General features: G+C 42.1%; 1 protein-coding gene across 1 annotated transcript; it reads left to right on the top strand.

Moving 5' to 3' along the window:
- Positions 1-357: 357 nt before the first annotated feature.
- On the top strand, positions 358-23783 carry ireb2 (iron-responsive element binding protein 2). The gene is made up of 22 exons (XM_024379018.1): positions 358-405; positions 7904-7993; positions 8218-8383; positions 9008-9145; positions 9345-9575; positions 12658-12727; positions 12927-13110; positions 13511-13650; positions 15332-15503; positions 16396-16496; positions 16637-16753; positions 17096-17255; positions 17365-17500; positions 17755-17839; positions 18096-18252; positions 18488-18612; positions 18730-18834; positions 19051-19193; positions 19400-19547; positions 19794-19916; positions 21093-21278; positions 21408-23783. Exons 1-22 carry the CDS (start codon positions 381-383, stop codon positions 21516-21518), a joined length of 2913 nt encoding a protein of 970 aa, XP_024234786.1. The 5' UTR covers positions 358-380; the 3' UTR covers positions 21519-23783.
- The last annotated feature ends 1948 nt before the right edge of the window (positions 23784-25731 follow it).

The raw sequence follows: 25731 nt of genomic DNA, 5'->3' as shown, positions 1-25731 counted from the left end.
TATGTCGTCATTGTAAATAAGAATTTGTTCTTAACTGGCTTGCCTAGTTAAATAAAGGTTAAATAAAAAAGTGAAATAAAATGAAATGCTTACTTACCAGCCCTTAACCAACTGATAAAGTAGTTTTTTTCCACACAGTTGCCAGGATACCACACTTGTACTGCTTAGGTTATTAGGAGTGGACTGACAACTTTTATTTGATCAATATAGAATTTCATTTTTATCTCCCTAAATTCGACACTCATTGCCCCCACATACAAAAACGCCTCACCTGCTTAATAATTAATGAGTTGCTTAACGTGGACATGTTTTGGGCGGAGTAAACCCTCTCGCTTCGACTCTTCCTCTCTGCTATAGCCTCTCCCGTTTCAGAAGTCATCATGGCGCTCACTTCCTCAGTCAAAGGTAAGAGTCGTCTAAAATAACATTGCCAAGCTATTATTTCAAATCAACACAGTTTGCAAAGCAGTTGACGGCCATGTCAATTATTTTATTATGTGTAAAGCCTGAAATGTCTCACGTTTACTTGAGCTTCCTCACTGTCAATGTAGCTTGTTATGCTAATGATACTTAGCTAGCTAACGTTAGCTGGCTAGTAACATTACTCCTTTAATCTTCACTTGCAGTCGCCCCAAAAAAGTCACGTTACCTAGCTAGCTATACATCCAATTATCTAACGGGGAATTGCACTACAGTAACGTTATTTATTGAATGTGTTGGTGAAAATATTTCGCCAACGTTAACTAGCTATTAACTATAGCGTGCTAGTAACGTTAGCGCGTTTGTTCTATCAGGATGTAATACACAATTGGTATATACACAGGCTGAAACTAATGCTTCCAAAATCGTGTACATTTTTCTTACAAGCCAGAATGTTGAATAAAATTACATTTAAACGTACTCTACCGCTTGTACGTGTCCTATAGCTGCTCGAAATTTGAGACAAAATATCCACAGGAAAGTATTTTTTTACCTGACTTTTTAGAGAGCCGGTAGGTACAGTGGGGAGAACAAGTATTTGGCACACTGCCGATTTTGCAGATTTCCTACATGTACATCAGAAACCTTTGTTTGCAATTACAGAGATCATACGTTTCCTGTAGTTCTTGACCAGGTTTGCACACACTGCAGCAGGGATTTTGGTCCACTCCTACATACAGACCTTCTCCAGATCCTTCAGGTTTTGGGGCTGTCGCTGGGCAATACGAACTTTCAGCTCCCTCCAAAGATTAGGCTAAGATTTGGCTAGGCCACTCCAGTACCTTGAAATGCTTCTTCTGAAGCCACTCTTTAGTTGCCCTGGCTGTGTGTTTTGGGTCGTTCTCATGCTGGAAGACCCAGCCACGACCCATCTTCAATGCTCTTACTGAGGGAAGGAGGTTGTTGGCCAAGATCTCACGATACATGGCCCCATCCATCCTCCCCTCAATACGGTGCAGTCGTCCAGTCCCCTTTGCAGAAAAGCATACCCAAAGAATGATGTTTCCACCTCCATGCTTCACGGTTGGGATGGTGTTCTTGGGGTTGTACTCATCCTTTCTCCAAACACGGCGAGTGGAGTTTAGACCAAAAAGCTCTATTTTTGTCTCAGACCACATGACCTTCTCTCATTCCTCCTCATCCAGATGGTCATTGGCAAACTTCAGACGGGCCTGGACATGTGCTGGCTTGAGCTGGGGGACCTTGCGTGCGCTGCAGGATTTTAATCCATGATGGCGTAGTGTTACTGATGGTTTTCTTTGAGATTGTGGTCCCAGCTCTCTTCAGGTCATTGACCAGATCCTGCCGTGTAGTTCTGGGCTGAACCCTCACCTTCCTCATGATCATTGATGCCCCACGGGGTGAGATCTTGCTTGGAGCCCCAGACCGAGGGTGATTGACCATCTTGAACTTCTTCCATTTTCTAATAATTGAGCCAACAGTTGTTGCCTTCTCACCAAGCTGCTTGCCTATTGTCCTGTAGCCTATCACAGCCTTGTGCAGGTCTACAATTTTATCCCTGATGTCCTTACACAGCTCTCTGGTCTTGGCCATTGTGGAGAGGTTGGAGTCTGTTTGAGTGTGTGGACAGGTGTCTTTTATACAGGTAACAAGTTCAAACAGGTGCAGTTAATACAGGTAATGAGTGGAGAACAGGAGGGCTTCTTAAAGAAAAACTAACAGGTCTGTGAGAGCTGGAATTCTTACCGGTTGGTAGGTGATCAAATACTTATGTCATGCAATAAAATGCAAATTAATTACTTAAAAATAATACAATGTGATTTTCTGGATTTTTGTTTTAGATTCCGTCTCTCACAGTTGAAGTGTACCTATGATAAAAATGATAGACCTCTACATGCTTTGTAAGTAGGAAACACTGACGATTTTGTAGGTTATCAAATACTTGTTCTCACCACTGTATATGGTTCAGCACCGATTATAACGTTAAAGTGAGTTTTGTATTGGATATTCGGTTTCCTCTCGTCAATAGCAATTGAACCAAGCATGACAATGGACAAGTTCATTTTGCATGGCCCTGTGTCAAAGGTGGGCGGATTTTGATCATTTTAGACCATTCCATTGGTCCTTAAAGGAAATGTTCACCCATTTTCAATGTTGTATTGTTTTTGTGCATCTCTGAGTGATGTTCTATCGATTTTCCCTGGGTTATTTCGTGCTTGCATGTGTATCTGAGGTATTGCCGTTCAAGCAGTCAGATCCGTCCGGTATGGGTTAGTACTGTGATAAAGTCGCTCTCAGTAAACTGGAAGATAATAGAAATATGACTTTTAGATTGTGAAAACGTCTTATCATTTATGTCAGATTTCAATACTGGCCGATGTGATAACTCGGGAGAATGTATTTTCTCGAATGAGCCATTGATCATATTTTTGCGATATTCCTACCTTGAGAATTCTTTTATTTAATGGAGGTTCTATCACATTTTTCCTTTTTGTCTGCCTCTAGGCCAGAGTGCATTGCATAGTGCCATTGCCAGATATATATTATAGAAAGGAGATAGGAATCGAATGAATGAAGGAATGTATAATGCAGCACCCAGCAGACTGTCGACAAATCATGTTTACGTTATCGTGCTGCTCACGCGGTTGCTAAGCTAATCGTCACACAATCCTTTCTCAAAGTCATTAGCTGCGCTCGAATACTCATACTATTTGTGACGTGAATTGAATGTATATTGTATGCTTATTGGTTATAGTATGGATATAGTTAGTATGTCAAAAGTTCCCGGATGTCGTACTAAATTTGCCAAAATATGAAGTATACAGAGGACACTGTCTACTTTAGGGCTCATAATGCAATTCTTCAGGAAATGGGCATGGCTACACATCGTTTTCAGATTTGAAGAAAATTGCGGAAAGTTTGCAGCCGAAGTACAACGAGATCGGATACAAATTCATAGCGTTAACTAACGCATGGTGTCTCCGGGAGAAAACCTTGCGTAAAATACTGAGGTAGCCATTTTTCCAATCATTTTTTATGAGAAACCAACTGCCTCCACGGATATATTATCGAATACATATGTTAAAAACACCTTGAGGATGGATCCTAAACAACGTTTGCCGTGTTTGTGTCGATATTATGGAGCAAATTTTGAAAAAAGTTTGGCGTTATAGTTTAAGTATTTTCGGTCGATTTCTCAGCCAAGCAGGATATTCTTTTTGGAAAAAAGGAACATTTGCTATCTAACTGGGAGTCTCCTGAGTGAAAGCATCTGAAGTTCTTCAAAGGTAAATTATTTAATTTGGTTGCTTTTCTTATTTTTGTGAAAATGTTGCCTGCTGCCAGCACAGCCTAGCATAGCATTATGCCATGCTAAACTTACACAAATGCTTGTAAAATTGGCTGTAACGCATATTTTGAAAATCTGAGATGAGTGTTGTTAACAAAAAGCTAAGCTTGTGTTTGAATATATTTATTTCATTTCATTTGTGATTTTCATGAATAGGAAACGTTGCGTTATGGTAACGCGCTTGAGGCTATGATTACGCTCCCGGATACGGGATTGCTCGTCGCTAGAGGTTAACTTCTCTTGCAGTCTGTGCAAGCAGAGTCAGGGTATATGCAGCAGTTTGGGCTGCCTGGCTCGTTGCGAATTGTGTGAAGACCATTTCTTCCTAACAAAGACCCAAATTAATTTGCCAGAATTGTACATAATTATGACATTGAAGGTTGTGCAATGTAACAGCAATATTCAGACTTAGGGATGCCACCCGTTCGATAAAATACGTAACGGTTCCGTATTTCACTGAAAAAATAAACGTTTTGTTTTCGAAATGGTCGTTTCCGGATTTGACCATATTAATGACATAAAGCTCGTATTTGTGTGTGTTATTATATTATAATTAAGTCTATGATTTGATAGAGCAGTCTGACAGAGCGGTGGTAGGCAGCAGCAGGCTCGTAAGCATTCATTCAAACAGCACTTTCCAGCATTTGCCAGCAGCTCTTCGCTGTGCTTCAAGCATTGTGCTGTTTATGACTTCAAGCCTATCAACTCCCGAGATTAGGCTGGCAATACTATAGTGCCTATAAGAACACCCAATCGTCAAAGGTATATGAAATACAAATGGTATAGACAGAAATAGTCCTATAATTCCTATAATACCTTCAATCTAAAACTTCTTGACTGGGAAGACTCATGTTAAAAGGAACCACCAGCTTTCATATGTTCTCATGTTCTGAGCAAGGAACTTAAATGTTAGCTTTTTTACATGGCAAATATTGCACTTTTACTTTCTTCTCCAACACTGTGGTCAAACATTGCACAACCTTCAATGTTATGTCATAATTACGTACAATTCTGGCAAATTAATTAGGGTCTTTGTTAGGAAGCAATGGTCTTCAAACAGTTTGCAACAAGCCAGGCGGCCCAAACTGCTGCATATACCCTGACTCTGCTTGCACAGAGCGCAAGAGAATTGACCATTTCTCTAGTTAAAAGAAATTAATGTTAGCAGGCAATATTAACTAAATATGCAGATTTTAAAATATGTGTGTGTTGATTTTAAGAAATGCATTGATGTTTATGGTTAGGTACACATTGTTGCAACGACAGTGCTTTTTCCGCGAATGCACTTGTTAAGATTGATTGTTTTTTATAAGATCGGTTTAATGCTAGCTAGCACCTTACCTTGGCTCCTTGCTGCACTCGCATAACAGATACTTGTGGGGTGCAATGTAATAGGCCATATTCGGTGTCCAAAAATACTGAGTGTTATGAAAACTTGAAATCGGCCCTAATTAATCGGCCATTCTGATTTAATCGGTCAACCTCTAGTATTGTGTGTACGCCATTGACAAAAAATCTAGATGTAATCCTTTTTCAATTCAGGCTGTAACACAACAAAATGTGGGAAAATTAAAGGGGTGTGAACTTACCGACGGGCATTGTAATAATAAAGCAATTCTCAGAGCTTTGAGAACTATATAATGAAAAGCGGTATACAAATTAAATGTGTTATTATATACATCTAGTCTTTTGTATGATTAGCTAACTCCACACTAGCAACGGTGTTTATACTGTATGCCTAATCTTTCGAAAACATTTGACATGAGGCTTGTGATGATAAGCAGAACACGTTACCTCCCTTTACTAAATAGGAGCATATTTGAGTTCCCTTCCTTGTGTCCATCATTTCTTTTTACTCATGATCTTATGTGGTTGATTTACTGGTGACGGTACGCATGTTGATTTTTCAGTATGCATGCAAGTCTTAACTGTTATTCAATTATTTGAGGCTTGTCATGCCTAGAAGGAAGAAATTAGTTGCCTTACACAGATGCACAATGGACAGTTATGTTGGCAACAAGATGCTTGCATTTTTCTAATACTAATGTGGTGAAATTACGACCATTGTTTTCAAACAGTAGCCACCTAGTCTCGGAAATCCCAGGCCTTGGTGCAGAGCATTCGTACATTTTGGGGGGCAACCCGTCTGTCTAGAGAGACTCGTAGGCACCTGTTTATCTAAATCTCAACACGTTCCTAGTGCTAGTAGGCTGGTTAAGTCACAAACATTGGGACCACTTTGCTGTCCCCTACGGAGGCCTTCCTGACCACTTGTGATTTAGCTTTCATTCTAGCCTTGGTTCAAAGGGCCAGGGACCAAGTTGAACAGAACACACAGGCCTACATGACATTCCCCAGGCTTCTTTTTTTTACAGGCAAAATTGAAGGGAAAGTTAAATGGCGCTGATTTAAAGCGAGTCAACCACTGAGAAGGTGGTGAAGGCTCTTCAAATGGCCCTCAAAGTTTACATAGGATGTACAGTGTAATTTTCGCTCCGATACAGAATATATCGGGGCGGCAGGTAGCCTAGTGGTTAGAGCGTTGGACTAGTAATCTGCAGGTTGCAAGATCAAATCCCCGAGCTGACAAGGATACAAGCTGTCGTTCTGCCCCTGAACAAGGCAGTTAACCCACTTCCTAGGCCGTCATTGAAAATAAGAATTAGTTCTTAACTGACTTGCCTAGTTAAATAAAGGTAAAATAAAAATACAATGATCCCTCATGCTAATAGACACTAGAGGTCGACCGATTAATCGGAATGGCCGATTAATTAGGGACGATTTCAAGTTTTCATAACAATCGGAAATCTGTATTTTTGGACACAGATTATTTTTTTATTTTTACAACGGTGGGTTAACTGCCTCGTTCAGGGGCAGAATGATAGCTTTTCACCATGTCAGCTTGGGGGATCCAATCTTGCAACCTTACAGTTAACTAGTCCAATGCAATAACGACCTGCCTCTCTCTCGTGGCACTCCACAAGGAGACTGCCTGTTACGCGAATCCAGTAAGCCAAGGTAAGTTGCTAGCTAGCATTAAACTTTAAACTTTAGCATTAAAAAAAAATTATCATCACTAGTTAACTACACATGGTTGATGATATTACTAGATATTATTTGGCGTGTCCTGCGTTGCGTATAATCTGACTGAGCATACAAGTATCTAAGTATCTGACTGAGCGTTGGTAGACAGGTGCGTAAACATTCATTCAAACAGCACTTTCGTGCATTTTGCCAGCAGCTCTTCGTTGTGCGTCAAGCATTGCGCTGTTTTTGACTTCAAGCCTATCAACTCCCGCGATGAGGCTGGTGTAACTGAAGTGGCTAGCTAGTTAGCGCGCGCTATTGGCGTTTCAAACGTCACTCGCACTGAGCCTTGGGGTGGTTGTTTCCCTTGCTCTGCATGGGTAACGCTGCTTCGAGGGTGGGTTTTGTCATTGTGTTCCTGGTTCGAGCCCAGGGAGGAGCGAGGAGAGGGACGGAAGCTATACTGTTACACTGGCAATACTAAAGTGCCTATAAGAACATCCAATAGTCAAAGGTTAATGAAATACAAATAGTATAGTGGGAAATAGTCCTATAATTCCTATAATAACTACAACCTAAAACTTCTTACCTGGGAATATTGAAGACTCATGTTATAAGGAACCACCAGCTTTCATATGTTCTCATGTTCTGAGCAAGGAACTTAAACGTTAGCTTTCTTACATTGCACACTTTTACTTTCTTCTCCAACACTTTGTTTTTGCATTATTTAAACCAAATTGAACATGTTCAGTTATTTATTTGAGGCTAAATTGATTTTATTGATGTATTTAGTTAAAATAAGTTTTCATTCAGTATTGTTGTAATTGTCATTATTACAAATATATTTTAAAAAATCGGACGATTAATCGGTACCGGCTTATTTGGCCCTCCAGTAATCGGTATCGGCATTGAAAAATCATAATCGGTCGACCTCTAATACACACTCACTCACTCGTTGTGTGAGGCTGGAAGTAGTAGTAGCCTAGTTGAACTCATGCGGGGTGTAAATAATGAGTGTACGTGCTCTCCTCTAGGACGGGCAGTCTCTAGTGTCAGATTGATATGTGTTTCTCTTTCCCTATACAGGGGAGCATCCTTTTAACCACCTGATTGACACGCTGAAAGATGGCGACCGGAAGTATTTCAATCCACAGAAGATGAATGATGCAAGATACGGTGAGTGTGGATTTGTCAGCTCCTGTGTTGAACAACAATAGGCTAAGGCTTGCACTTATGCATCAAAAGACCAAACCAGAGTCTAATTATTTCTCAAAATGCAGCTTTTGTCATTATAGGGCCATGAGTTGAACTGTGGTCAACCAATAGAATGTAAATAAATGCCACATGCATGCCAAAAGTTATTTTTTGATAATGGTCTCTCATTCCTTTCCTTTCCATAGACAAGCTGCCTCTATCCATCCGTGTCCTCTTGGAGGCGGCCATACGCAAATGTGACGGTTTCTATGTGAAAGAAGAGGACGTCCACAACATCCTAGACTGGAGCGAGCAGCAGAATGTGGCAGAGGTGCCATTCCCTCCTGCCCGGGTCCTGCTGCAAGACTTCACGTGAGTGTCTTTTCCTACCTCCCCAACCTTGGATTATCCAGGTTAATCTCTTTGATATACAATATTTTTCGCAAGAGAAACCTGGTCCAAGATACCAGCAGTGTCCCTGTGTCATAGCATACTCCCTGTCTATCCCTCCAAAGAAATGTAGAGTTGCAGCCATCCCCAGACCTTTTTGTTGGCTTCCTTTTTGTAGCGCCTGTAGGTGAAGTATATGGAGTCTCTAATATTTTGTAGTTCAGGGCTCACCACCGGTATCCTCAGTGTATTCATCTTGGGCAGTTGATCAAGTACACACAGTCTTGCTTGTTGTCTTAGGAATGAACAGTATTTTTCTGAAGAGACCTTGCTCAAGGTTATAGCAACATTGCAGCACTATCTGGTTACATGATCGAATCAAGATCTTGAGTACAATTAGTTAAACTAGCCTATTGCAAAGACTGTTCCACTAATTTCTATGGTTCCACCTCCTTAAAATCCCAATAGGCCTACATGTATTAAATCCTAGTGCGATCACCAATACTGCATCGCAGTGCTGTCGGTCACCAGTGTTGGTTTCCCTGTGTGTTATTGTTTGTTTTGTGGAGTAGTATGGTGGATCTGATTGTTGTTCCTTCCACACAGGGGCATCCCTGCCATGGTGGACCTGGCTGCCATGAGGGATGCAGTGACCAAACACGGAGCTGACCCCAGCCTGGTCAACCCTGTGTGCCCCACAGACCTCATTGTTGACCACTCGCTACAGATCGACCTCAACAAATGGTGGGCTTAAAGGGACTGTTTGCGTAAAGTTACATATTTTACCTTACGATAGCTGGGAAACCCTCCTGAGGTTGATGGCTTCTTTATCTGAGTTGGATATCTTGATACTGTGCTATTTCTGAAATTAACCTTTGCTGTTTCTTAATTATCCTCAGAAATTATCCTGCTCTTTCTGAAATTATCCACCCTTTCTCTGCAGTGCTATACAGAACGCCCCCAACCCTGGTGGAGGGGATAGCCAGAGCCAGGGGCCTCCGTCTCGCCCCTCCCCCGCCAGACCCACACCCAGAAGGGGGTCTCAGTGTGGAGGCGAGAGAGGCAGCTGCAGCAAAGGGGGCTGCAGTGACACCCCGGGAAGACCCGCCACTGCTGTCCAGCAGATTGAGAACACCCCTCTCCTATGCCCCTTCCATCTACAACCCGTCTCTGAGTAAGACACTATACATATTCATGAATTGCACGTTGCATCAAGCCATTGTTAGGAATATTCTCTTGAAGACTGGGGTGTATTCATTACGCTAATTCTGTTGCTAAATATTTATTCTGTTGCAAAACTGTTTACTTCAAACGCTACTGAGATTCGTTTTGTTAAAAGGAAGGTTTAGTTCAGTTGCGTCTCAAAAAAAAAAAGCGGCTGTAAGGAAAAAACCCAGTGGACTTCACTCCACTTTAGAGCATGGAAGTATGGATCATTTATAGATTTGAAGTGAACTACAACTTCACATTGAAGTGTTTGGAGTAAACAGTTTGCTGCAGAACGTTTTGCAACAGAATCAGCGTAATAAATAAAGAAAATGAATACATCCCTGAATACTGACTGAACGTTCTACTTAATGCTAATCAATTGGTGCATATGAAGATGTCATCAAAAGTGCATTATAGTGCCTTGGAGATTACTTGTATGAAGGAGACATAATTGGTAGGAATAACTTTTGTCGTCATTGTGATGTCAGATTGACTTTAGATGCAGTTTAACATTCGCTAGCTAGCTAAGATTGAGGGGAGAGGATTGGAGCTAGCTAACGTTAGCATTGCTAGGGATTTTTGACAAACTTTAATGGCTAATGGCAATATGACCATGTCTAAAGTAAAATTGTCGACAACATACTGATGGCAAAGTTGTTTCCTACTAATTATTTGTCATTGTTTTGTTGAATATTTGTTATTTTTAAATACCTGCAGGCAACTTGTGCACAAGGTTAATTAACTTTTTGGCGCACCCATCCCGTTAGTGGGATCATTTTTGTCAACATCCGCTGAATTGCAGAGTGCCAATTTCAAATTAAATTACTAAAAATATTAAATTTTCATGAAATCACAAGTGCAATATAGCAAAACACAGCATAGCTTGTTAATCCACCTGGCGTGTCAGATTTCAAAAAAGCTTTTCGGGCGAAAGCTATCCAAGCATTTATGTTAGGACATCTGTCTTAGCAGACAAAACATTACAAACAGCTAGCAGCAAAGTAGATTGGTCACGAAAGTCAGAAAAGCAATAAAATTAATCGCTTACCTTTGATCTTCGGATGTTTGCACTCCCAGTTACACAATAAATGTTCCTTTTGTTCCATAAAGATTATTTTTATATCCAAAATACCTCCATTTGTTTGGCGCGTTATGTTCAGATATCCACAGGCTCGAGCGGTCACGACGGGGCAGTATCCGTAAATTTGTAGAAACATGTCAAATGTTTTTAATAAATAATCGATAATATTTCAACCGGACCGTAGCTTTTTCAATAGGAGTGAGAGAGAAAATGTCTGCTCCAAGCTGCTCACGCATGCAAAACTCTGCTAGCACCCAGCCATCCAATGACGCGATGTGATCTTTCTCGCAAATTTTTCTGAATAAAAGCCTGAAACTATGTCTAAAGACTGTTCACACCATGTGGAAGCCATAGGAAAAGGAATCTGGTTGATATCCCTTTAAATGGAGGGAAGGCATGCAATGGAACAGAGAGGTTTCAGGAAAAACAGCACTTTCTGGTTGGATTTTCCTCAGGTTTTCGCCTGCAATATCAGTTCTGTTATACTCAGACAGTATTTTGACAGTTTTGGAAACTTTAGAGTGTTTTCTATCCTAATCTGACAATTATATGCATATTCTGGGCCTGAGAAATAGGCAGTTTCATTTGGGTACGTTTTTCATCCAAACACCAAAATACTGCCCCCTAGGTTAATAGATAAAGCAGATTGCGTTCTTCATTTCGCTAGTTGCATTATTTTTTAATTATGAAGCCATTCCCCCAAAGCAGCTGATCGAGTCACATGGCGTTTATTTGCGAAGAGCACACAGAGCAAGCGGAAGCTTTCGTGACGTGACGATCCACTGTTGTGTAGGTGATCAAGTTGCACTTAAAATTCACTACTACTGTTTTCCAGTTAAATATATTATAGGTATAAGTTTAACTATGTAAGATGTGCCAAATAAATGATCTACAGCTCAGCGCTCCAACTATACTATGTAACTGGCTAGCTTGCAAGATCAAGCTTCTTGACAACCAATATTTTTTACCTTTTTATTTAACTAGGTAAGTCAGTTAAGAACAAATTCTTATTTTCAATGACGGCCTAGGAACAGTGGGTTAACTGCCTGTTCAGGGGCAGAACGACAGATTTGTACCTTGTCAGCTCGGGGATTAGAACTTGCAACCTTTCGGTTACTAGTCCAACGCTCTAACCACTAGGCTACCCTGCCGCCCCAAATATGCAGAAACAGTTTGTGATATATTGAAAACATAGAACATTTTATCTACACAGCATGTGCAACAATAGTAATCATATTACTTGTATTTTTTTAAACGATCACTTTATAAACTGCACATTAACCAAAAACCCAGTTGAAACTACCACAACTTTTTTTTAAACATGCGGGAGACAGAGTGCATTCTGGAGAGAGCCTATAAAAAAACAGAGAGGCAAACAATTCACACAATGAAACTATGAATACACACAAATTAACGGGAGACTGAGAGCGCATTCTGGAGAGAGACTTGCTTACTAGTGCATCTTCGTCACACACCCCAGTTCCCTTCTTTTTGTGCCGACATTTTACATTTGAGATGTCATTTCTGAAAATACTAAGCTGTAGTGTAGACCACAACTAAATTATTTTAGCTAGGCCTACAACAGAAAATGCATGTGAACCGTTAACTTTCACTGCCTGCTAGACAAGTCAAAACAATTCTGCTGGCTTGCGCAGCAATTGAGCTGCATTATTTTATCTTTCGGATCCATGTGGGATACAGGCCCGACCCAATTTTGCTTCGATTCTCCCTCATTTCTGACATATTTTGGGTCGGGGGGGACGGGGACTACTGGGTCAAGTCGTTCTGGAGTTTCACACATCCAATTCCATTCGGATCTCAATTTCGGAATCCGAGAGCCTCTAATTCGGGAATGCAGGTCCTGGCTCCTGCGTATTGGGTGGATTTATAGTGTAGCAAAGCCTACTTGGTACCCTGTATAGGAGAGAGGAAAGGTGCACATTGTCCTTGTCATTGTTTTCTGCAGACCTGAAACAGCTCTGAAAAACCAGGAGTTGGAGCTGATCCGAAACAAAGAACGGCTGCAGTTCTTTAAGGTAACTTTCTGTCTCTCTCGTTTCCGTCAAAGTAAATTCAATGTAAACAAGATACTTAGTTACAGAGACTCTGCAGCAGCTATTTCGAACTGAAACCAGCACCTATAATCACACATTGTAACACGTCTGCAACTTATTTAGGCCCGTGTAGCGCACCAGTCTAACCTTTTTCTTACGTCTTTCTCCTTTTCCCCTGAAGTGGTGCTCCAAAGCGTTTAAGAACGTGAACGTGGTGCCCCCGGATGTGGGCGCAGTACACCAGCTAAACCTGGAGTACCTGTCTCAGGTGGTGCAGGAGAGCCAGGGCTTCATCTACCCAGACAGCGTGGTGGGCACAGACTCTCACACCACCATGATCAACGGTCTGGGCATCCTCGGCTGGGGTAAAGAACAACAATTTAAAGTTCTATCAATGTCCACACAGCTGCCAATACTGGCTGAAATCATTGGAATTTAAAAAAAAGTTATGCATATAACTACAGTGCCCTGAAGGAGGGACATTTCGCAAGTGATCAACCTCACAATAGCTGTCTGTTGCACAGAGTATACGGACTGAAGTACCCATTAACCCCAATAAATACTAGATTAGCATCAAACAGAAAAACGTCAAAGAGAATAGATAAAAGAAAGGACTAAGAATTATGCTGAAACCACATTCATCAGGTCATAGGTTAATATCCAAGTTACAATGCTTTGGTGATGAAAGAACTTAGGAAGGAGATTGACGTGTGAATTATCCAATAGCTTTAAGGTTTCCTGTCTCTTTCCCGCTCTCTGTCTCAGGTGTGGGAGGGATCGAGTCAGAGGCAGTGATGCTGGGCCAGCCCATCTCTCTGACCCTTCCCCAGGTGGTTGGCTGCAGGCTAGTAGGCTCCGTCAACATCCTGGCCACGTCCATCGATATTGTTCTGGGGATCACCAAGGTAGGCTACAGCTAAGAAATTAAACATACTGGTACACATCTGAGGGTAGCTCAGAAATGTTGAAACCATATTCAAAAGAAGCTTCCATACATAGGACTTGCAAAGTATCACTTTTTATTGATTGCTAGCGTTTAACTTCTCTGGGATATGTGGGACGCTCGCCAACAGCCAGTGAAATTGCAGGTCGCCAAATTCAAACAGACATCTCATAATTAAAATTCTTCAAACATACGAGTAGTATACATCATTTCAAAGATAAACTTCTTGTTAATCCAGCCACAGTGTCTGATTTCAAAAAGACTTAACGGCGAAAGCACACCTTGCGATTATGTTAGGTCAGCGCCTAGCCACAGAAAACCATACAGCCATTTTCCAAAGAAGGAGAGGTGTCACAAAAGACAGAAATAGCGATAAAATTAATCTCTAACCTTTGATGAGCTTCACTGGATGGCACTCCCAGGACTCCATGTTAGACAATAAATGTGTGTTTTGTTCGTTAAAGTTGAATCTTTATGTCCAAAAACCTCATTTGAAATTGGTGCGTAATGTTCAGAAATGCATTGTCTCAAACATCCGGTGAAAGTGCAGAGAGCCACATCAAATTACAGAAATACTCATCATAAACATTGATCTAAGATACAAGTGTTATACATACGATTATATATAAACTTCTCCTTAATGCAACTGCTGTCAGATTTTTTTTAAACGTTACGGTAAAAGCACACCATGCAATTATGTTAGGGTGGCGCCTAGTCACAGAAAAACATACAGCCATTTTTCAACCAAGGAGAGGTGTCACAAAACTCAGAAATAGCATTATAAATATTCACTTACCTTTGATGATTTTCATCGGAATGCACTCCCAGGAATCCCAGTTCCACAATAAATGTTTGTTTTGATCGATAAAGTCCATCATTTATGTCCAAATACCTCCTTTTTGTTTGTGTTTAGTTCACAAATCCAAATTCACAAGGCGCAGGCACTTAGTCCAGACAAAGTCAAAACAGTTCCATTACAGTTCGTAGAAACATGTCAAACAATGTATATAATCAATCTTTAGGATGTTTTTATCATAAATATTCAATAATATTCCAACCGGACAATTCCTTTGTCTTTAGAAATTAAAGGGAAGGCAGCTCGCTCTCACAGCCATGCGCGACTTAGCTCATGGCATTCTACCAGACCCCTCATTGAAACGGCTCTTAAACGCCTGAAACAAGGTTCTAAAGACTGTTGACATCTAGTGGAAGCCTTAGGAAGTGCAATATGACCCCATAGACACTATACTGGATAGGCAATGACTTGAAAAACTACAAACCTCAGATTTCCCACTTCGTGGTTGGATTTTTTTCTCAGGTTTTTGCCTGCCATATGAGTTCTGTTGTACACAGACATCATTCAAACAGTTTTAAAAACTTCAGTGTTTTCTATCCAAATCTATTAATTATATGCATATTCTAGCTTCTGGGCCTGAGTAGCAGGCAGTTTTCTCTGGGCACCTTTATTCATCCAAGCTACTCAATACTTCCCCCCAGTCCCAAAGAAGTTAAGCTACATGTCGTTGAACCTCCTTTAGGTCTTTTTAATTTCCTTTGTATTATCTATATTGTCATTGTAAAGTACATGATGGAGATGTTTTAAATGCTCTGCCAAGCTTGATTCTATGTGTTCTCCATCTCAGCACCTTCGTCAGGCGGGCATAGCTGGGAAGTTTGTGGAGTTTTTTGGTCCCGGCATGTCCCAGCTGTCTGTCCCAGACAGGACCACCATCGCCAACATGTGTCCCGAATACAATGCCACCGTCAGCTTCTTCCCTGTCGACCATGTCACACTCAAACACTTTAAGCAAACAAGTAAGACAGGAAGCTGTCACTAGCCTGTTTCCAGGTCTGTTTGTGCTGTCTTGCCAACTTATCTGGTCATTAGCGTAACAATTACCATAGGAGATGGTAAGACAGCACATGCTGTGAAAATTTACCATAAGAATTGGCAAGAGCTGGGAACAGGCTAGACTGTCACTTCTGAGGCTGGGATGTATGTCAGGTGTTATTTCGAGATTTATGTGCATGCTATTTAGAACATGCTGTTATAAAGAAAATTTTTATTGCAACCTCTTTGCAATAAGGAATTGAGACCAAAAGCTCATGAGAAGTTTCAAGTGTTTATTACCAAGGATGCCATCAGCTGAGTGCATACATTTATAATCTTCCCTCCTTTTGGTCACCAGCTTGTAGGTGTCACCTCCCCAGCCATACATTTTATGACCCAAATGAGTTTCCCGTATCTCCCATGTGGAATGTCCATTGTCCTCTCTTTGTTTAGCTATATGACAGAATCACAACCTGTCATTGTCCTGGGCCTGACCATGCTTTCTGATCCTAGGCAATTTCCTCTTATCAGATTAGGTCAACCTTTACAAATTAGCATACACAGAGTTTCATGGCCTAAACTCCATTTAATACTCACAGTAATCATTCACGAAACAGGATACAAACAAACTACAGTTTAACTTGAAACATGTTACATTTGAACAGAATCCATCAATGCTAAGAGAAGCTGTATTAATTGTTTTTCGCTCAGCAATGTTAATGCTAACTTCAACAAACCCAAATTCGGTCAACAGACTACTTTCTTGGTTTCCATAAGGTGGGGTAAATTTGGCATTTGGGTGAACTATCTCTTGATTTTTAAATGTTGCATATGTGGCATGTAATGTTAAAACTTGATGTTTTCCTTTGCTCTCAGACTTTACTGAGGAGAAACTTGAATTATTGGAGGCTTATCTGAAGGCTGTGAAACTCTTCAGGAGCTACGAGGACTCGTCAGAAGACCCACAATATTCTGAGGTATTCTTTTAGTCTTTTCAGATATTAGTGGCCAATCAGTAGAGGAAGCTATGGCGGAATATTGGTCCATATTACGAAGTGCATCGTTTTTCTGTTTCACAATCAGAGGTATAGTTATGTTGTCCCTGTTTTCTCTAAAGGTGATTGAGATCAACCTGAGCTCCATGGTGCCCCATGTGAGTGGGCCAAAAAGGCCCCAGGACAGGGTGGCTGTCAGCAGCATGAAGGAGGACTTCCAGAGCTGTCTCAACGAGAAGGTAACATATCAGTCAGACGCCTTAGGTCAACAAAGTAGAGAACTAATACTAATACTTGAGATCATCACACAATTGGCCTATTCATATTTTAGTTTGCATAGCAACAGAAAAGTAAAACTGCCCATTGAGGGGAAATGTCCTACAGGCTTTTTGTTGGTTCATCTCAAACGAATCAATCATGTGACCCTTGTTCACTACGACTTTATATGAGTGATAAATACTTTTGTTAGAATGACCAGTTTTTTTCTGTTACGTAGAAAGAGGTGAGATCCCTGCCACATCTTCTGGCTGTAAAATATTGAAAGTATGGATTAGTTAATTAAATTTAGTTTCTCTTTCCAGGTGGGTTTCAAAGGGTTCCATATCTCCAAGGAGAAGCAGGAGAGCCTGGTGCCTTTCCTCCACGGCGGTCAGGAGTACGAGTTGGCCCACGGCTCTGTGGTCATCGCAGCCGTCATCAGCTGCACCAACAACTGCAACCCCTCCGTCATGTTGACAGCAGGTGAGAGACACTGGAGGAACACGGTACTATATTCGCAGGTTTTCCTGAAATCCCAATTGGACTGTCAGGAATTTTGCCAATGCAACTGGTATCGCCTTTTGATTGACAGGTTTGCTGGCCAAGAAAGCGGTGGAGGCGGGCCTTATCGTCAAGCCTTACATCCGCACCAGCCTGGCTCCTGGCAGTGGCATGGTCACCCACTACCTCAACACCAGTGGAGTACTGCCTTACCTCAGCCAGCTAGGGTGAGGACACGCACGTCACGGACAGGATCTGAACCCAGGTCTCCTACGGGAGAAACCAATGTCTTGACCGTTAGACCAAGAGACTCTTGGGCCAAGGGCTGACACAGGTTTTAAAGTCACAGGCAGGGCTACCTCATCACGAGACCATGAGCAACTATGTACCTGACTCATGTCCGACACACACCCACATCACTTGATTATGCATAATTGGCAGGAGTAGAATATTAGATAATTGTTCCTCATATCTGACTCAGGTTTGAAGTGATAGGCTATGGATGTGCCACCTGCGTTGGAAACACTGCACCTTTACCGGAGACCGTCTCTGAAGCTATCAAAGAGGTACTTGAACAAACTCTGTTTTAACTTGGTTACTATTCACTGCAGAGCTGGGAATGAATAAGACTGTATTCCAGAATGAAGTATTTAGGAGATATTATCCATTCCAGTGTTAATTTGATCCTTGGAAAAAATCAAATACACTTGGCTGCCTCCTTTAACGCACTCTCATCAAATATTTTGACCAAATGGGTAACTAAGAGAGAGTGACGGAGAGGTTTTATAGGAAGGTCTAACCTTCCCCATGCGCCCGCTGTAGGGGGACTTGGTGGCCTGCGGAGTGCTATCTGGGAACAGACACTTTGAGGGACGCCTATGTGACTGTGTCAGGGCCAACTATCTGGCCTCTCCACCCTTAGTAGTGGCGTACGCCATCGCCGGCACCGTCAGCATCAACTTCGAGAAAGAGCCTCTGGGTAAGTGAACAACATCACGTTTCAAGCCTCAAAACCACATTTTGAGGTTTGTTTGACACTTTATTGTAATCTGTCTTCTACACTTTTTGGTACCTTTGATGAACTACCGTTCACTTGCTGTGATGGTCCAAAAACGTTATCTGGGGGGGGTCCATTTGTTCCCCCTGGGGGAGACCCCAATGGAAGGTTAAACATAATGTGTTAGCATGTTTGTTACCCTGTCCCTCTGGTGTAGGTGTGACCTCTGAGGGGAAGGAGGTGTACCTGCGGGATGTGTGGCCCACCAGGGAGGAGGTGCAGCAGATAGAGCAGGACAAGGTCATCTCTTCCATCTTCACAGAGCTCCGTGCCAGAAGGGAGGTGAGGGTCCTTTTTGTTTAGGGTTGGCTCCCTCTCTTGAGTCTTTTTCTTCCTCAACCTATTCAAGTTTCATTACGGTGCAGTCATTACGGTGTGCTGTTTGTCACTCTGTTACAGAAAGGGAACACGTTTTGGAATAACCTTGAATGTCCAGAGTCTGTGGTTTTCCCATGGGATCCCAAATCCACATATATCCGCTCTCCTTCCTTCTTCAACAAACTTGTGGGTCTTATTTTTTGTGTGTAAAATTACTCAAATGTACAACAATAATAAACACTTTTGAGAGAGATAATTTAAGAAACTCCGAAGTAGATATATTTCATATATTCAAAGTGTAATGGATAGTTTGTGAAACATATTAGCATCAGGTTAAGCTGAATTCATATTTCAGAACTACTCTGGGCCCTGGTTCTATATGACCTCTCCCCTCTCTCCCAGTGTAAAGAGGTCCAACCGCCCCAGTCTATAGAGAACGCCCATGCCCTACTGTTCCTGGGAGACAAGGTGACCACCGACCACATCTCCCCTGCCGGGAGCATCGCCAGGGTCAGTGCTGCTGCCAAGTACCTGCTGAGCAAACGGTGAGCATCCTATAATTTATGTACGCAGACTGCTGCAGCAGGGGCTGGGTTGTTCAAATTCTTCACCTCCATGTAATTTATTTATTTATGTCGTATGCAAAGTGCTAGCATTTTACCAGGGTCAGGAGCAAATGTTTTGGTAAACTCTCAGTGGAACTCAGGAGGAAAGCAGTTTGACCTTTAAACTCTGGATTTCTCACTCTCAGCCTTACACCACGAGAGTTCAATTCGTACGGCGCCCGGAGGGGAAACGACGCGGTGATGACCCGAGGGACATTTGCCAGCATCAAACTCCAGAACCGGTTAATCGGCAAACCGGGCCCCAAGACCGTGCACATTCCATCAGGCCAGACTGTAAGTGAGAGAGAGGGTCAAGTCTAGAAACAGTGCACTTGAACTGTGCTCTTCATTCAGCTCTGTACGGAAGGGAATAAGTATCTCCCTATTGCTCACGATTTGATAACCCAAGCAAACGCTTCAAGTGATATAGCAAAATACCTTATTACAAATAACATGAGATTCATCTTTGCAGTAAATGGAGAGTGGATAATATACATGATTTCGGCCAAGTTGTTTAACAGTGTGTTTTTGTGCTGTTAGCTGGACGTGTTTGAGGCAGTAGAGCGCTACCAGAGAGACGGGATTCCCCTCATCATCCTGGCAGGGAAGCAGTACGGCTCAGGAAACTCTCGGGACTGGGCGGCCAAAGGACCCTACCTACTGGTAAAGGCTACATTCCACACCCAAGAGCCTCCAGCACTGGTCACATGCCAATAAAACTGGCTTCTGGGTGGAGCTTGTTCTTTAACACTTTTTAAAACACTCTTTAACACTTGAAGTGTTGCAAGATTTTTCTAATATATATATATATATATGATTTTTTTTTTTATATTGGAAGAATCTTTAGAGGTTTACTTAGTCGCAGCTACAGTATGCCTAATTGCATATCATGGCACAGCTACACTACATGACCAAAAGTGGACACCTGCTCGTCTAACATCTTATTCTAAAATCATGGGCATTATTATGGAGTTGGCCTCCCCTTTGCTGCTATAACAGCCTCCACTCTTCTGGGAAGGCTTTCCACTAGATGTTGGAACATTGCTGCGGGGACCTGCTTTCATTCAGCCACGAGCATTAGTGAGTTTGAGCTCAAATGTTTGGCGATTAGGCCCGGCTCGCAGTCGGCATGCCAATTTATTCCAAAAGTGTTCCGTGGGGTTGAGTTCAGGGGTCTGTTTAGGCCAGTCAAGTTCTTTCACACCAATCTCGACAAGCCTTTTCTGTATGTAGCTCACTTTGTGCACGTGGGCATTGTTGCCTAGTGGTTAGAATGTTGGGCCAGTAACCGAAAGGTTGCTGGATCGAATACCCAAGCTGACAAGTTAAAAATCTGTCGTTCTGCCCCCGAGTTAAGCAGTTAACCCACTGTTCCCCGGGGGCTGAAGATGTCGATTATGACAGCCCCCCGCACCGCTCTGATTCAGAAGGGTTGGGTTAAATGCAAAAGACTCATTTCAGTTGAATGCATTTAGTTGTTTTACAATTGACTGGGTATCCCCCTTTCCCTTCCCTTTCCCATTGTCATGCAAAAACAGGAAAGAGCGGTCCCTAAACTGTTGCCACGAGGTCGGAAGCCGATAATCGTCTAGAATGTCATTGCATGCTGTAGCGTTAAGATATCCCTTCACTGGAACTAAGGGTCTTAGCCCAAACCGTAAAAACAGCCCCAGACCATTTTTCCTCCTCCAACAAACGTTACAGTTCGTATGTACACAATGAAATTCTAAATAAGTCAAATATTCCTTGGGAAATTTCATTCAATTGTATATGTGCCTTTTTTCTCCATGGGATACAGATCCCATTGGTCTCTTATTCTGTGTGTTCTATGGTTGGCAGGGTGTGCGAGCTGTCATAGCAGAAAGCTTTGAGAAGATGCACAAGAACCACCTGGTGGGCATGGGCATCGCGCCCCTCCAGTTCTTGCCAGGCCAGAGTGCCGATTCGCTAGAGCTCTGCGGGAAGGAGAAGTTCACTATCACTCTACCAGAGGACCTGTCCCCAAAGCAAATGCTGACTGTCAAAGTATGGCATCCAATCAAATGTTACCTTTTTATAACTCAAATTTCCCATCCCCAGTTAATGTCTCACAACTATCTTTGTCCGTGGCATTGTCTCTTCATTGACATACATTTTTCCCTTTTTTCTCTCTAGACTAGCTCTGGAAAGACCTTCAGTGTGACGACTCTGTTTGACAACGAGATGGATGTGGCCTTTTACCGGCATGGCGGGCTGCTGCGATACGTGGCTCGGACCATGCTCTAGACTAGATCATTTTATCTTAACTCCGCTTTAACCCCAAGGACTGATTTTCTTTCTGTGCTTATATATGGGGTTAGTCAGGCTCCAACCATCTAGTTGAATGTGTGGAAATGGGCCTACTAAACTAGCTTGCTCAAGTAGGGAAGACACAGAAGCTAATTCACAGAGATTATGTACCCTCCCCTGCCCACAGACAAATGCCTCCCAGGTCTAAACCGAACCTGTGCTGTTTTGAACTGCTTGTGACCAGTCCAGTCTGCTCCACTTCAGACTAGCTCAGACCTGCCCAACATTCTTTCAGCTCCAAAACCAGCTCAGTCCTCTTTGACGATATCAATCTGCTTCAGCATTTAGACCAACACAATCCACTTTAGATTGATATTTAACGGCTGAGCATGCCCCATTCAGAACAACCAGCTCCAGCAGGGTGCCTGTTCTATAGGGTGGAACATTCCGAACGTTGCAGTGTAGAAGCCCAATGTAAAGAATGGGCATAACCTGATAAAGTCATTGAATTTTATCTGTGTCAGTCGGAAAGTTTAATCTCTTTTGAACAGGTATCTGCACTTTTTATCAGCGCTTGAGCTTCCTAACCACATCAGTCAAGTTCAATTCTGAAACCAGATCGATCTGCTTTAGCCGAACAGATGAGACCTTGTGCCCAATTGCAACCCAACTCTTTCTCTCTACTCCTTTGATGCGTATGTAGATCTGGACAGATTGGATTGCTGTAAGCAACAGAGAGAATATTCTACTTTGCCTACATAATGTAATCTTTTAAGATTTTGATTTGGAATCGTGCACCAGTCTCGGCTGTGCATATCTCCTGCAGACTCGTCCATCCTTTACAACAGAGTATTTCCAGGGATGTCCTCTTTTGCACTTATGGTCAGAATGAGAATGTGGAGGAAACAGTTGTTATTTGCTCTCCATGTCTGCACAGCTTCATTGTCTACTGGTTGAACTGATTATCTGACAACGGGGTTAGTTTCCACACCCAAATACTATCGATTTCACTGGTGCTGAGGCAGAGGTGTCAAAATGTCCTTCGCTTTGGTGCTTCTAATGACAATTTGCGAGGTCCTCTGTAAGATGCATACAATCTAGAACTGTATATCTCTATATATGGCTCTGATAGTCTAGTTTGATCTACAATATCTCATTACATGTTGCTTGTCAGGTACCAGTATTTAAGGTTTACAAAGTAGCGGGCAACCATTGTTCGTGTGTTGGTATTAACACTGTGGTTGGACATTTTGCATGTTAAGGCTGTCTGTGTGACAATGTTGCCTCAGTTGGCTTACTCAGATAATGGCACTATATGAAACTTTATTCATACAATATAATTGAGACTTCTGGAATGTGGATTTGAACATTAGCTTTTAAACAAATACTTTAGTGGTCATTGAGATTGTCAAGTATTTATTGTCATACTAAATTCAAACAGTTGACTGTCTGGTGCTGTTTGAAAACCCAACATATTTTTTTATTTTTTACTTTCCAAGAGTGAACAATGCCGTTGTGTTGTCATGACACATTTCCAAAGCAAGTTTAAGCAGAGAACAGAGTTTCCTGACCTGTAATGTCATTTGTTTTGAGGGTGCATACACACACACACACACACGTTGATGTCTTTGGTTGTCAAACTACAGAGCTTCAATTAGCCTGATTTGGGCTTATTGGTTTCCTTTGTTTTGTTGTGTTTTGATTGGGTACTTGAGTCCTGGCCGCTGGTCTGATCAAGATGGTGCAACACTGAAGAACTTTCAGAATCAGGTAGAAATGTCTAGTGTAGATACGATTTAGTTGTCACGTAGAACATGTAATCAAGTCAACTGTGTTCATTTCTATCTGCAATGTTATTCTGAGTATTTCACCTCACTGAGTATACCCCAGTTTTATCTTAATGCAGTTTCCCTTGAAAGTGTGATCCGTTCTATTGGCTTGACTTCAAAGGTATGCGTCTCACTGACTGCTTTGGGGATTTTAGGTTTTTCCCTGAGAGTACAAGCACACGGTAATGTAGTACATTTTAATTCATGGATGACGTATGTGATGTTATTATTTGTGTGTAGCTGTTGTTGGGGTACTGCTTCATTTTTCATTTTCACAAAAAATTACCATATGCAAACAAAGCAAGTGCAACATTGCACATAACAATAAGTACCTGGTTAATGCAGAGAAGTGGTTAAAAAAAAAAAATTAAGTACCGAATACTGAATTATAACAGATATTGTATATAGTTTTTAATAAATGATTAAAATGAAAGTTTTGTTGAATGTTTTACTGTAAAGAAACTACAAAAAAAACCATCTCTTTGGATGCTGGGCTCTCAAATCAGTGCTGGCATTATTGTTCCAGCACATCACCCGCAAGTCCAAGACAGACCTTTTTCACACTGCTTTGTTCTTAGTCCTGGGCTATCTTACCCCCAGGCTAGACTGGCTCATTGTTTTGCTTAGCAATGACCAAGAAGGGTAAAGAAGCTTCAGAATTTTGGAAAACCCATTCACTTACATGTTTGCTTGAAATTAACATGCTACATTTGTAGGTTTAAATGCTATCTTAACTGGCTGTAAAATAGATCCTTTACTACAGCACTACTAATATCCAAATTCGACTTGAAGAATGTCTGTTCTTTGCCAGGAGATACCGACCCTGCCGTTATGCTTGTTTACACTGAGCTGCACTGTCGGGATGCGATCCATTACGTTCTATCCACCACATTTTCTAACGTTTCTATGGACACTGCCAAACAACAGAAGTGATGGATTCGACTTCTGTTTACTTTCTTATTGCAGCGCAACGGTGGCAAACTTGCCGGAGTAAATTATTTGAGCGTCAATTTATAGAGAATCAAAGTCAAGTAAACGTGTGTGTGTGTGTGTGTGTGTGTGTGTGTGTGTGTATATATATAAAAACGTCCCCTTTTCAGGACCCTGTCTTTCAAAGACAATTTGTAAAAATCCAAAATAACTTCACAGATCTTCATTGTAAATGGTTTAAACACTGTTTCCCATGCTTGTTCAGTGAACCATAAACAATTAATGAACATGCACCTGTGGAACGGTCATTAAGACACTAACAGCTTACAGACTGTAGGCAATTTAAGGTCACGGTTATGAAAATTTAGGACACTACAGAGGCTTTTCTACTGACTGAAAAACACCAAAAGAAAGATGCCCCCGGGTCCCTGCTCATCTGCGTGAACGTGCCTTAGGCATGCTGCAATGAGGCATGAGGACTGCAGATGTGGCCAGGGCTATAAATTGCAATGCCCGTAATGTGAGACGCCTAAGACAGCGCTACAGGGAGACAGGACGGACAGCTGATCGTCCTCGCAGTGGCAGACCACGTGTAACAACACCTGCACAGGATCGGTACATCCGAACATCACACCTGTGGGACAGGTACAGGATGGCAACAACAACTGCCCGAGTTACTCCAGGAACACACAATCCCTCTATAAATGCTCGGACTATTCGCAATAGGCTGAGAGGGGCTGGACTGAGGGCTTGTAGGCCTGTTGTAAGGCAGGTCCTCACCAGACATCACAAGCAACAATGTCGCCTATGGGCACAAACCCACCGTTGCTGGACCAGACAGGCCTGGCAAAAAGTGCTCTTCACTGACGAGTCACGGTTTTGTCTCACCAGGGATGAAGGTTGGATTTGCATTTATCGTCGAAGGAATGAGCGTTACACCGAGGCCTGTACTCTGGAGCGGGATTGAGGTGGAGGGTCTGTCATGGTCGGGGGCGGTGTGTCACAGCATCATTGGACTGTGCCTGTAATGACAACAAGCTATCTCAACGCTGTGCGTTACAGGGAAGACAGACATCCTCCTTCCTCATGTGGTACCCTTCCTGCAGGCTCAATCTGACATGACCCTCCAGCATGACAATGCCACCAGCCATACTGGTCGTTCTGTGCATGATTTCCTGCAAAACAGGAATGTCAGTGTTCTGCCAGGGCCAGTGAAGAGCCCAGATCTCAATCCCATTGAGCACGTCTTGGTCCTATTGGATCAGAGGGTGAGGGCTTGGGCCATTCCACACGGAAATGTCCGGGAACATATATATATAATACAGTTAAAGTCGGAAGTTTACATACACTTAGGTTGGAATCATTAAAACTCGTTTTTCAACCACTCCACACATTTCTTGTTAACAAACTATAGTTTTGGTAAGTCGGTTAGGACATCTACTTGGTGCATG

This window comes from Oncorhynchus tshawytscha, linkage group LG19 (genome assembly GCF_018296145.1).
Source record: "Oncorhynchus tshawytscha isolate Ot180627B linkage group LG19, Otsh_v2.0, whole genome shotgun sequence".
NCBI classification, from domain to species: Eukaryota; Metazoa; Chordata; class Actinopteri; order Salmoniformes; family Salmonidae; genus Oncorhynchus; species Oncorhynchus tshawytscha.
This window is presented reverse-complemented; position numbering and strand designations above follow the sequence as displayed.

What these genes read in the sequence shown, in the direction of transcription:
- ireb2 (XM_024379018.1), top strand. Translation starts at nt 381, where the DNA reads ATGGCGCTCACTTCCTCAGTCAAAG. An exon ending in CAAACACTTTAAGCAAACAA is followed by an intron (nt 15,504 to 16,395) that starts GTAAGACAGGAA and finishes CTTTGCTCTCAG; the next exon opens with ACTTTACTGAGGAGAAACTT. An exon ending in CTTCCTTCTTCAACAAACTT is followed by an intron (nt 18,835 to 19,050) that starts GTGGGTCTTATT and finishes CCTCTCTCCCAG; the next exon opens with TGTAAAGAGGTCCAACCGCC.